This window comes from Camelus bactrianus, chromosome X (genome assembly GCF_048773025.1).
Source record: "Camelus bactrianus isolate YW-2024 breed Bactrian camel chromosome X, ASM4877302v1, whole genome shotgun sequence".
Taxonomy (NCBI): domain Eukaryota; kingdom Metazoa; phylum Chordata; class Mammalia; order Artiodactyla; family Camelidae; genus Camelus; species Camelus bactrianus.
Window position 1 is genome coordinate 6,199,294 of NC_133575.1, and position 13,441 is coordinate 6,212,734.

The 13,441-nt window shown below is 50.2% G+C and overlaps 1 protein-coding gene across 15 annotated transcripts in view; it reads left to right on the forward strand.

The window, feature by feature from the left end:
* SHROOM2 (shroom family member 2) overlaps positions 1-13,441 on the forward strand; it is a 547,407-nt gene that overhangs the window by 9,962 nt on the left and 524,004 nt on the right. For 7 of the 15 annotated variants that reach the window (XR_012504810.1, XR_012504811.1, XR_012504809.1 and 4 more), the window contains exon 1: positions 9,511-10,271. The exons of 2 other annotated variants lie outside the window; for them this stretch is intronic. Coding sequence is in view for 2 of the 13 variants with exons in the window: in XM_074359683.1 (XP_074215784.1) it covers positions 10,053-10,271 (219 nt within the window). In the remaining 11 variants the exon portion in view is untranslated. Of the gene's footprint in view, positions 1-8,928; positions 9,055-9,509; positions 10,272-13,441 lie in introns of those variants that run through there. 6 more of the 15 variants (XR_012504815.1, XR_012504817.1, XR_012504820.1 and 3 more) reach the window with 5 other exon arrangements.

Genomic DNA, 13,441 nt, shown 5'->3' on the forward strand with positions numbered 1-13,441 from the left:
ATGAAAGTTTGGAAAGGAAACATCTGGACTTGGAAAGACAGGCCTGCTGCTGCTTGAATTGTATTCATTTTGTGTTCATTTCCCCACCAAGATCCTACACGGCCGAGGCCACTGCGGTTTACGAGCTGCGGTGGGGTTGCTGTTTCCCATCTCCTCCCCGCTTTCGGTGGCTGGTGTTTGGGAGAAAGGCTTTGAGAACCTCATAGCACTGTGTGTGCTTGTGGAATTTTGCCCCCAAGGGTAAGTTTAACGTCCTCTGCTGGTTATCCAGGATGCTCCTCCTCGTGCCCGAGGCAGGAACCAGGTTTGCTTTTAGAGTCTGAGTCTCACTTTATCCCTGTTGTGATTGCCCTCCTGAGAGGTAGCTGTCTCGATTATGGGAGAACTGTCTTCCTGACTGCTGTGGGAGCGGCCTTTACCGGCTCTCTCCCCCTTGGCCATCCTCGCTGTGTAGGTTTCTCCTGGAGAGCCATCCTTTTTCTCTCCTTTCTTGGCCAGGTGGCCTCATGCGCTGCAGGAGGCCAGCAGACGGCTCCCAGGTCTCTGGGTGCAGCCCCAGCCTCCGGAACGGCCCCTTGGCGCTGCCGAGGCCCCCAGTGTGATGCAGATGGAGAATGTTCATCTCCCTGCACCTTCCCTAGTTCTCCTGCACTGTTGAAGGTGTATCCCCAAATCCAGGAGTCATCCTTGACACCTCTCTCCCTGGCACCTTCCATGTCCAACTGATCGCTGAGTCCTCGGACCTACATGTCTTGCTTTTGTAGCTTCTCTTCCCCCCCTGATGTCACTGCCTCCGTGATTGCTCGCCAGGACCGGTCTCCAACTTGCCCACCGCATCTGGACTCCCTGCCTGCCGACCTCGGGTGGCGTGTATGCCAAACCCAGCTGGGCTTCGCAGGCTCTTGCTGGAAGGGCCCCGGTAACTCCTCGTGGGGCGCCTTACCTGTGTGCAGAAGGTTCTTTACGTTTTATCTCCTGCCCATTCCCAGCCTCTTCCACTGTCACTTCTCCTACCTTGACTAAGGAAGGGGCCTTAGTGTTTCTAAAGAACACGGCCAGACATGTTGTGAAGGCGCTACAGAGTGATGCTTCTCAGGCCTGGCAGTGGCGGGAGTGACCTGCACCCCGGAACTTGGGCAGTGGGAGGAAAACCAAGATGCAGAGCGGCCCCGAGTCCTGGTCTCCTGTAAAGAGGGTGGTCCTGCCCCACCACGAAAAGGAGAGCAATCAGTGCTTGTGTCAGAATCCCAAGACGGAGGCACTTGTTTTGCTCTCTTCTTTTCCAGATTGCTTGTAGCAGGGTGCTGCTTTGTCCTGGAAAGGAGCGAGTGCTCACACATTTAAAGGAAGCCCTGCCCGAATCCCCAGAGGGCTGCCCTGACTCTCAGTCCCCTGCCCTCCCACTAATGCTTCCCAAGTCCCTTTGGAACCAGACTTCAGTGTCGCAGGCAGGTTGAGGATGGGCTGGCCCGGTGAGTGTCAGGGAGGCAGAGGGCCTGACCCATGACCAGCCTGGGGGGCAGGCCCAGCTGAGCACGTGACCCCAGGCTGGTGCCCTGGCGGAGGTGTGGGGGAGTGGGGTCTTCCTGCGGATCCACATAGTGGCCACAGTCTGACTTCCTGGTGGTCCTCGTGGGCCCGAGTGCATTCTGTTGTCTGGGTCTTCGTGCATTTCTTCCAAGTGTGCACCCTCTCAGATGAAAGGTGTATTGTACAGTGTTTGAGGAAGCCCCTTCCCTGTCCTGGGGTGGCTGGAGAGGGTGCAGGGTAGGCCTGCCTGAATTTTTTTTATCTTAAGTTTTGAAAATTAAAAAAACTGAAATATAAGTCACATACCACAAAGTGCACCCTTTAAAAGTATACAGTTGGGTGGTTTTTACTACACTCGCTGCGCTGTGCAGCCCACAGTCTATGTAATATGATCTAAATGAACATTTTTGTCACCCCAAATAGGAATGTGCTTGTGAGCAGTCACTCCCCATCCCCACCGCTCCAGCCCCAGGCCAGCACGAATCTCCTTCCTGTCTCCGTGGGCTTGCCTCTTTTGGCCATTTCATCAAATGGAATCACACAGTGTGACCCCGTACATCTGGCTATTTTCACTCAGTGTAATGTTTTCGAGGCTCATCCACATTGTAGCCTGTCAGTACTTCATTCCTTTTTTTTTTTTTTTTTGTCTTGATAATTTTTAAAAAATATATTTTTATTTAAGTATAGTCAGTTTACAATGTTGTGTCAGAGCTTCATTCCTTTTAATGGCAGAGTAATACTCCATTACAGGGATGGAGTGCATTTTGTTTATCCATTTGTTGGTGATCAGGTCAGTTAGGGCTCCAGTCGGGGCCTTTGAGTGCAGAAGTGCATTAGAGCCCATTTCTCTGTGTGACTTAAAATCTTAAAAAAAAAATTTTTTTTGTTGCTGGGGGTAGGTGATTAGATTTACTTATTTTTTTTCTGAGGAGGTACTGGGGATTGAACCCAGGACCTTGTGCTTGCTAAGCATGCACTCTACCACTTGAGCTATATCCTCCTCCCACTTAAAATCTGTCTTAAGATAAATTTTTAAAGTGTAAAAATCCTCAGGATTTTATAAAATTGCATGCCCCCCTTTCTCTGAAATCCATGTGAAGTACCAGAAGTCTCAACTTGGCAATAAACATACTCATGATATTTCTAATATTTGGACGATCCTCTCTAAACTAGAGGTCAGCAGACTTTTCCTGCAGAAGGCAGAGTGTTTTTGGCTTTGTGGACTGAACAACTCCTCCCTGCTGCTGTGGCCTGAAAACAGTCATAGACAAGGTGGAGAGGCAGAGGGTGGCCACCCCAGCAAGCTTTTCACAGTGGGGTCCCAGACAGGCAGCATCAGTATCACCCAGGGACTTGTTACATGCACAGTCTTGGCCCCACTCCAGACCCTCTAAACTCCAAACTAGGGGTCCGCTGGGAGCTGCCCAGGTGGTTTGATGCTGGCTCCAGTTTGAGAACTGCTGCTCTGGAGAGGTGTGGCCTGTCTGCCGTTTGCATCAGAATTAGCAAGTGCAGACCCACTGAGTCTGGGTTCCTGGTGCCCAGGATTCTGAATTTTAACCATGGTCTCAAGATGATCTTATGCCCGTGGAATAAGAACCAGTTTCTAAAGCAGTGCGTCTCTGGACCAGTAGAGGGAATGAGGAAGGTGTCAGGGAACTTCTCAAGGACTTGAGTGGAGAGGTTAGTGAGAAGACGGTGAGTGTGGAAGATTGGGGTGAGGTGGCTCAGCATTACTCTATTATGAAATGTGCCTGGAGTCCCTGGTCCCAGAAGGTGGATTTCTTTCTCCTAACACCTCATGTGTATCCTGCAGCTGGGAGTTCCTGGAATTGAAATTAAGCCCCTCTAATATAGCTATTACACACCACATTTCCTAATGCGTGTGTTCAGGATTGGAAACGAGAACAGGTCAAGAGCATCCTTCGTGATTCCATTGATATCAGATGTGCAGCACAGGCAGGTGCGCGGAGACAGAGCTGGCTGGCGGTTGTCAGGGGCAGGTTTGGGAGGGGGCTGCGGGTGGGCGGAGAATGTGCTGGAATTAGAGAATTCGTGTACTCACACAGCTGAGTATACTGAACACCAGTGACTTTACACTTTAAAGGGGTGAATTTTGTGGAATGTGAGTTATAGCTCAATAAAGCTGTTATTTAACATAAAGAAATGGATCAAACTGGTCAGCCCTATTCTTGAGTTGCCGAGACCCCCCGAGAGGAGGCTGACTGGAAGGCCCCTTGCAGACCTGGTCCTCTGGGCAGATTCTTTTGGCTCCCACCGTGCACATCACGGGATTCCTCTGCTGGTGGGGGTCGGACCCACAGGCAGACAGCCTGGGGAGACAGTCAGTGCTCCTTCCTCAGGGAGAATCAGCCCTGACAGCTGGAGGACCTCCTGGGCTGGGGAGAGGGCTCCCCGGTGCTGTTCCTGCAGGTCAGAGGAAGGGGAGGAGGCTGCAGGAGGTGAGGTGGGCCCTGGGAGCCAGGGAAGGTTTTAAAGCAGGAGGTGGTGGCAGGGGTCTCTCTGCAGCAGAAGGCAAATGGGTGCAGGGGTGTGGGGGAGGAATCAGGCTCCTGGTGCTGACAAAGAAAAGCAAGGGGTCTGAGTGGTACCCTGAGTCACAGCAGGGCCACCTGGCGCTTGGATGGAGGATGCTGGAGGTGGCCCTGAATAAGCTGTGGCTGCAGGTGCCAGTCGCCTCTCCCTATCCTGCCCGATGGAGGCCCAGGGCTGGGCAGGGATGGGAGTCCCAGCTCCTATGTGCAGGTGGCACCTCCAGAAAGCTCTGGGAAGGGAGCAGGTGTGTGCAGGGCAGACCCGGCCCTGCTTCTTTGCCCAGGTGTGATGGGCAGGTGCTGTCTCAACTGGCTCGCCCAGGGCCACGGGAAACAGGTTTGCTGGAGCGCCTCCCCACGGGCCTTGGTCCCTTCCTGCCGGCTCCTAACAACACTTGGCTGGAGTTGTTTCTGTGTTACCACGCTTGGTCCTAGCTGCTTCTAAAGGGAAGGAATCAGGTGGGAAAAGTTCCCTGAGACTGAGAATTATTAACGAGTAGTTGTCTAGTTGAGTCATTTGAGTTACTTTGACTTAACTTTTCTCCTTTTAACAGAACAGCAGTCAAAATAAGGATAAAACAGACAGAACAAAGGACAGGTATCGGCTGGGCTTTCCTGGAAGGGAAGATTAGAGGCATTTTCCTTTCCTTGAAATAACCTGCAGCCAGCGCTTCCTGGTGAAGACTGAATGTCAGGAGCTCTGGAAGTGACAGGAAAGCTGAAGGATCAGTTGTCCCTGTCACTAACAGAGTTACGGAGAGTGTCTCCACCTGGAAGTGTGTTCCCTGTTTGAGGGGTTACAGACCCCATGTAGAAATGACCTCTGTGCATAATGGGAAAAAAATAATTTAAAAGTCCTGTCCAACTGGGAGGGACAGTAAATATCAAACAACCGTGGGCAGAGCAGCCTGCTCTTGGGGGATCCAGTTCCAGAAGGAGCATTCAGGGCCAGTCTTCCTTTGTGAATTAGCCCAGAAGAAACAGTACTAATCCCCACAAATCTGTAACTCATCAGATGGATGGCCTCATTTTGCAGACTGACAACCATTCTGGTTATGTGACTACTGCCAAATTAATTGCACTCTAGGATAAAAATCTATGGTTATATAATCTAATAAATCTTTTCTGTGTTTCGTTCTTTTATTTCTTGTTTTTTTTTTTTTTTTTTACTTTTTACCTTTCCTCACTATTCTTTTTAATTTTTATTTAAAAATTTTTTTAAATTCTTATTTTTTATTGAAATGTACTCAATTCACAATGTTAGTTTCATGTGTTCAGCAAAGGAATTCAGTTATACATATCCATATATACATATATATTTTCAGATCCTTTTTTTATAGGTTTACTTACTTTATTTTTATTTATTTTTAAATTTATTGATTTACTTATTTTTTTAACGGAGGTACTGGGGATTAGAACCCAGGACCTCCTGCATGCTAAGCAGGCACTCTACCACTGAGCTATATACCCTCCCTCCTTTCTTGTTATTCTTAATCATAGATTGTATTTGAATTGTCACCAGGTTATACTTTTTTTAGTTATGCCTTCATCTAAAATTGCACAGTGTGCCATGAAAATGTAATCGAGGATTAGTCACTATTCTCAGAAAGAAGGAGGATCTGTACAAAGTCACTTTTGGTTTTCTGCTTTGTTTTGTTTTTGGTAGCAATCATGAAATTATGGTCCAGATTTAAGTGAGGAAACACCATTGAGGTTTTAGGTGAACGAGGTTACTAGATTCTGGGTTTTCCCTCAAATCTTTCTAGTATAACTGTTTAAGAAAAAATCACTGATTTCTAGATAAGAGAAGGGAACATGCAAGTTCAGCTCCATGAACCTCGAAGTCTTCATTGATTCTCCCTCCTCCCCAGGAATAATGCATTTGGACCAAAGTAGCTGCAGGAACTCCTTAGTTCCCGGTTTCAGAGCCTCTGTGTCCAGGGAACACTGATGGGGACTGGAATGCGGGCGGGCGGCGGATCTATAGCCCCGCTGTGCTTCTGTGATCCCAGCACTCAGGAATCCTGCCCTTTTGAACTGTGCAGGGTCTTAGCCAGGCTGGGCCAGTTAATGTGGCTGTTTTCCCCCATTAGGACGCCGCATTAGGGCTCAGGCCCTGGGATGTGCAGGGAGACATGCTCCAAGCCAAACATGGCCACAAGTCCCTGGTGGGTCCCCACTCACAGGGACTGCCAGCTTCTTAGCTGCGTGGGGTGCTCAGGATAGCTCCTGGAAAGGAATGAGGCATTTTCACTTCTTTTAATGAAGGAGCTCCTTTTCAGATGTGATGGAGTAAAAGCAGGAAAGATTCCTCCAAAGTGAAAGGTCCTTTTTCTGACACTGTGAGCTTTGGAAGAATAAGCCCTAAATATCAAAATGCAGAGGTTATAGAGTAACAGGTGCTTGGAACAGCTTTAAAGGGCTCAGTCTAGAAAATTCAAGCTTTAAAAAATTTCTTTCTGGCTCAATATTAAAGAGAAAAGCAGACTGCCCTTGAACAGAAGGAAAGGAATTTCGAGGAATGTATTTTAAGTCTGCTTCATTCACCGAGGTGATTACGCCATGACTGTCCTTAGTAGAGACCACATTGTGTAATTAGTCCTTGCTTCAGGAAAACGGTATTTGTCCGAATAGCCCTGTGAGAGCATGAAATTTTATTCTTTCTTCTTTCAATTGAAGTAGAGTGGGTTTACAATGTTGTGTTAATTTCTGGTGTGTAGTATAGTGATTCAGTTATACATATATATATTCCTTTTCAGATTCTTTTTCATTATAGGCTATTACAAGGTATTGAATATAGTTCCCTGTGCGATACAGTAGGACCTTGTGGTTTATCTTGAAATTTTAATTTTCGCTTTTACAGGTTTTGGGTTTTCACCAGATGGCGAGGCTCTTGTGTTCTGTTCCCGTAATCCAGCTGCGGATGAGAAAATTAATGAGCTGGTGTTTTAGGGAAATTCACGCTGGTGGTTTCTCCTCTTCCTGTGTTTATAACCACACTGATAAAAATGCAGCCTGCCTAGCTCATTCTTCAGGAACTTGGGTGTTAAGGACAATCTGCACAGTCCTGGGGAGATGGGTGTTCTGTAACAGTTTTTATTCGACACTGCGTGCCCAAGCTGCGTTCTCAGTACCGTAAGCAGGGAGCATGTGTGTTGCAGGGAGAACAAGTGGGGAGCTGTGTCCGTCTCGGGGGGTGCCCCCCCATCTCCGGTCTGTGCCTGTGAGTCACCTGCAGACCTTGGAAAAGGGGAGGTGGGCTCAGGCTGCAGGTCTGCCAGGCCCGTGGACATGTTCAGAGCTCTCCGGGGGGATTCCACCTTGACCTGTGGGCTCCAGCAGCTGCACCAGCCCCTGTAGCACTGCTTCCCCAGCAGCAACTCCAGGGCCTGGCAGCAGGGACCGGGGTTCCCCTAGGATCAGCAGTACCCCCTCACTGCCTGGCACCAGACACAGTTTAGCTCCTCAGTGACCTTTGTCAAGGTCTTCCTGTCTTCACTTTCTTTTTGCACGTTGGGTTTTGCAAGCAGGTCTCCAGTCATCCAGGCCGAGCTTTTTGTGGATAACCTAGTTTAACTGGGTTTGGGTGGCCCAGAGAGAATAGCTTTATGAGCACTATAAGGTAATGGTAACATCTGAAGTTTATTCCAGATAACTTCTCTTTGATAGCTATCATTTTAATCTTTTTAGGTCTCTTTTTCTAAGAATAACTTTATTTTCAGCTCTTATTGATGATTTAAAAACAGTGCAACAACAAAAAAATCGCTCTGTACATTTTATGAGCAGGATTTAGGAAATTTGTGCAAAGGCATAAACGCATGTGAAAGGTGGACAGTGGTAAAGGATGGCCACCCTTAAGGCCTCTGTTCAGATTTAAAACCGAAGTGACACTGACTCCTGGAAATGGTCCTGTACGTTTTGAGCAGGTAAAGGGGCTCGACTTTACATTTCCTTGGGGGCGGCGGAATGAGACCCCAGCTGCAGGTTGGGATCTCCTGGTGGGAGGGGGAGGGGCCGTGAAGGCTGCTGGTCCCTGGCTACAGCCCAGAGCAGTTAAGTCAGCAGCACGGGGGTGGCCCAGGTGGCAGTGATTGTAAAGCTGGCCGGGAGAGTTTAATGTGCAACCACGTGGAGAACCACGGCCTTACACTTAAGGTTTTATCTGTGTTGGGAGGTTTACAGACAGGGAGCAAGAGCTCTCTGCAAAACTCAAGAGGAGAATTCAGTCCATCCGTCCACAGGCTCCCCTGGGTGACCTAGGTGTGCTTTCTGCCCCCCAGGTAGCACATGTTGGCCAGGGCGGGGAAGCGGGGTCAGCTTTGGCTGCGCTCCCCTGGCCAAGGGGGTCACGGGGAGGGAGAGGGGTAGTCTCCACGCTGAGGCTGGAGCCCAGGGATTTTAAAAGAGAGAGTTGGGGTGGTGAGCTGTGTTTGTGGCGTGCTGGCTACCTAGTGTAGACCAGCCAGGTGCCGGGCTAAGTGCTTTACAGAAGACATTCTCTGGGCAGACGGGCTCTCTGAGCCAGCGTCCGCCTCCTGGGGGACCTTGTCAGAAATGCACGAGCAGGGCCGGCTGCATCAGAGGTTCGGGTGGGGGTCGGCGAGGTGCGTTTTAGGGCCCCTCCGGGGGATCCTCATTGCAGGCCCACGTTTGGGAACCTCTGCTCGCAGCCTTTCACTTACTCCTCACGTCTGCTCTGTGGAAGCGCTGATTATTTCTTAACACGTTACAGCTGAGGGAGTCAGTGTTCTCCGCGTTACAGGTGTTGGCAGTCGAGGCGGGGGTGGGGCGGAGGGGAGGGTAAGTCAGGTTGGAGGTGGAGCGGGTGGACTGCGCAGCCGCGCGCGCAGAGGGCCAGGAGCCCTGAGGCTCCGGGACTTGGGGCTGCGCGTTGGAAACCCCTGAATCCCGAGTCAGTCGCCTTTGCTACAGCTCCTTCCAGAGCTGAGGGTGAAATGAGACGTGAGTGGTGAGTGTGGGGCTGGGAGGTGGTGTTAGATGGTTAGCTTTGAAAAAACACTTATCTGGATCTCGGGGGTGGCTTTTTTGTTCTCTTTTATGCCCGACTGTAGTGTTTGTTTTTTTTTTTCTTTTTAAACAAAACTGTGCATGTGTATACATACACATAAATCTACAGACAAAGGGTAAAGCGGGGGTTATTTCCATTTGAACGGGCAAAAAGCACACCTCAGCAGGTGTGGCGTAAAGGCCGTAGAATTATGTCTGAGTGAGGAAGCCAGACGCTGACCGCTCCTCCTGGGTTGAGCTTGGACAGTTGCTTAAAATCTGAGGGCAGTTGTCCAAACTTGGAGTGCATGGGTTGGTTTGAGCGTGTTTCTGATGGTAGTATTACCAGCAACACCAGTCAGATTCCCTGCTTTTCTATGTCTTTGCAGTAAGTATGATGGTGTGTTGGGCCAGGCCGACACCTGGTCACTGGTGGCAATGCCCAGAGCTGTGCTTTGGCCATGTTACTATGGCCCAGTCACCATGACAGGAGAGGCAGTAACAGGACCACTGTCAGTCCAGACAGCAGGTGGCTGCACACTCTCTCTTCCCTTTCAGTCCCACCTAGTGTCCTAGGGTTCACAGACTGGGAGCCAGCCTGAGTACATGACTTTTTTTTGGTGGGGGAAGGTAATCAGATTTATTTATTATTTAGTGGAGGTACTAGGGATTGAACCCAGGACCTCATGCATCATGCTAGGCATGCGCTCTGCCACTGAGCTATACACCCGCCCCCCAAGACTTTTTTTATACATGAAAAGTAGAACAGAGAACCTCAGGGTTGAAAAATTGCTGTTGGCTGAAGATGAGTCACAAATGAGGCTATTTTCTGAAGTTAGCACCTAAGTCAGATAGAAAGTATGATTCAGGTGGGAAAAGAGTGTACATCTGTTTGTTGTGGCATGGTCACCTGAATGTGCTTGTTACAACATCCCAGCTGCGTGGGTACCAAGGTTGGTTATGCCGCGTGCAGGTCCAGGACTCAGACCCCACGCAGGGATCCACGTGTCCAGGTTGGTTGGGAGAGCATTTCGAGCCAGTGTTCGTGAGGCTCGTGATTTAATGGCTTCAGAAAATAATCAGATTGTTTCAGATTCCCGGCGGCACGTCCAGGTGCTTCTGAGGGTTCTGAGGATTTGGACCTGGAAGAGGCAGGGGACCACTGTTTGCACTTTGTTGGTAAGTGTGATCTGGTTGGAAAAATCAAGTTCAGGGGTGGGCGCACAGGCTCGGGTACCTCTCTGATGCGTCTCGTGGACTCTGCTGGCTCCCTCTTACTGGGGTGCATGTGCAGGTCATCAGGAGAGCTGGTGAGGTAGGCAGGCTCATCATTAGGAAGCCCTTTATTCAGAAATAGGCAGAATGGGGTAGGGAGTGGGCACAGCTGGAACGATTGGGAGCGCCCCACAAGCTGGAAAAGCCAGCGGGATCCGGGCTGTGGAGCAGGTTGCGGGTGAGTGTGTGGCGGGGCCTTGGGTGGGTTGCCCGGCGGGCGCCAGTGCTGGTGGACTGTGATGTGTGCGCGGTGCTCTGGGGCCCTGTCACCGGCCCCCAGTGGGTGTCGTCCTCGTGCTGCCTAGCTGGGCGGGTCACCAGGTGTTCCCCTGGCCCAGGTTGAGACAGCAAATATTTGATGTCTCTTGTTTGTGTCTAGGTGGTCAGAGAAACCCAGCTAGTAGGTGGGCCAGAGGGAGGGAGAGGACTGACTTGTCCTGGTTTCGGCAGCAGAAAGTGGCTGGATGCAGCCGTTTTGATGTGACCATGCACTTGCAGAGGAGGGGAGAGATGGGAGGACGCAGTCACCAGGACCACGGGGAGTGTTTCCCTCCAGCTTCTTAGAGAGTGTTTTCTGGCATCGCTTGGCAAAGGGACTCTGCAGGCAGTCCCTAGACTGTGCTTCCTAGGAAATGACATGTCTGAAAATCGCAGGCTTATAGCACTGTCTGCATGTGCCCGCATGGTCACGCTGGTGGAGAGCAGGAACAGAGCGACCTCCGTGGGGAGTGGGCGTTCTCTTCCCAGCCTTTCTCCTTGCCCCCCGGGCACTTGATTGTGCAACTCACCTGCTTTTCTCTCCAGCTTTCCTGTTAAAATAGTGAGTGACTGGTCTTTCCTCTCCAAGAGTGAGGATTCCGTTCTGAGTTTCCTGGGTGGTTCTGAAATTCCCCTCTCGAGGTCATGGTTGAGGAAATAGTTCAGACTATTGGGCGTGATGTCTGATCTGCAAACCATGTTTGCTATAACCCTGCTGTGAATCTCTGTCCACATTTTTAGCCTCCCCTTGCTCTCAGGGACCTCATAACTCTTTAAGTATCAGTTAGTAAGACATTGAGCACGGAGGAATACTCACAGTGGAGACCCACAAGCACTTTTATACCTGTGTCTGATGACTGGAACAGAGGACTTGAGAGAGCCAGAATTGTTCCGGTTGCAGGAGACCAAAGCGTAGATGAATACCCTCAGTGCAGAAGGGATTACCTGGGCTCACCCAGCTGGCAGAGTCTCAAAGATGAGTCAGGGATGATGGGAGGCGGGGCATGCTGATACTAGAGGGCCATGCGTTCCTTCTCCACTCCCCTAGGGTCTGGTTGTGTCCCTCCTCCTGGTTCACTTCCCCGTCCCCACGGGATGGGAAAGGTAGCCACAGGTGGCCCTGGGCTCGTGCCCTACAGGCCTGCCTTTTCAAAGGGAGTCCCTCCTCCCTGTCAGGCCTCACAAAGTTTCTCATCAGCCTGGACCCAGGGGTGACTTTGCCCCCCACATGTCTGGAGGCCCTTTTGGTTGTCTTAAGGAGGGGGAAGGTGGCCCCTGGCACCCAGTGGGTAGAGGCCAGGGCTTCTGCTGAACACACTGTGATGCACAGGCTGCTCCCACCACAGGCAGCAATCCATCCCGACGTGTCAGTACTGAGCTGAGGACCGCAGCCCTGGACCCAGCGGCTGGTCCCGTGCGTGGGTTTAGTGGTGTGCCCTCATCGTTGGGAACGGGGCAGGGGAAACCTGTGGGGTTCAGATGGTTTCCCTAAGAGGAAGGGGTGCTGGCAGACAAGCAGGAGTCTATGGGAGTTAGCCGCTGGGTGTGGGGGTCCCTCCCCTCTGGTATGTTCTCAGAGTGGTGTGCACACAGCGGGTGGTCCGTGGCTGCTTGCTAAAATGGATGTAGGTTGTGGGTGCGTCCCAGGTTCTCTTACAGCGGGTTGGATACCTCTGGTCTGGTGCTGGGGTTGGAACTGAGAGCAGACCAAGCAAGGGTAATTGATAAGCTCTTTGGAGAGTCATCTGATACTGCTGCTCGCTGTCCTGCCCAGCCCCCTTTCTCTGCCTTGGTTTTGTTTGTACAGACCTTGTCACTTTGTCGGCTATTTTTACACCCATTCTCTTTCCCTGCGTCGTCGGTGTCATTACTTAGTTGGACGCCGTCCCTTCCTTTCTTCACATGTCATCTGCTGGCCCCATTGATGTCTTGAGGCCAGAAGGGACTTCTGGTTACACACCCTTGTGTGTTGGGGAAAACACTGATGTCCAGGGAGGTACAGGACACTCCCCAGGGTCACACATGGCAGGAAGATGCCTAAGAGGCTTGCCTGGGGCTGTTTCTTTTTAAAAAATTGATGCGGATGACACAAAATTACTTCTAAAGAGTCATAAAAACAATGACACAGAATTACGTAATTACTTCTAAAGACTCATAAAAACAATGACACAGAATTACGTAATTACTTCTAAAGACTCATAAAAGCAATGGCAGCGCATACTGATTTTTAAAAAAAAACATTCCAGCCCGGGATTTCAGAGATTTGTTCAAAGTAAATACAGACTTACCTCCTTTGAGTCTCTGTATTACATGGCATTTTTTTTTCCAGTTATAAGTCTTCGGGCTGACGATGTGACATTATAGGGGTGCTATCTGGGTGGTCTTTAAGACTGTTTTTTAGGGCAGTTTTAAATGTACAATCAAAGTGAGAGGAGGCTACAGAAATGCCCAGTATAGCCCCCGCCCCTACACGTGCAACCCTGCCCCACTGTCAACATCCTACCCTCTCTGCTCCATCTCTTCATCCCCTCTAGCCCAACCATTGGTCCTTTTACTGTCTCCACAGTGTGGCTTTTTCCAGAATGTCATAGAGTTGGGGGCGGTAATTAGTTTATTTTAAATTTTTTTGATGGAGGGACTGGGGATTGAACCTGGGACCTTGTGCATGCTCTCTACCCCTGAGCTATACCCTCCCCGCCAGAATATCATAGAGTTGGAATCATAACAGAAGGTAGCTTTTCCCATTGGCTTCTTTGATTTAGTAATGTGCGTTCAAGTTTCCTCCATGTCTTTTATACCATTTTTTTTTTTTTTTT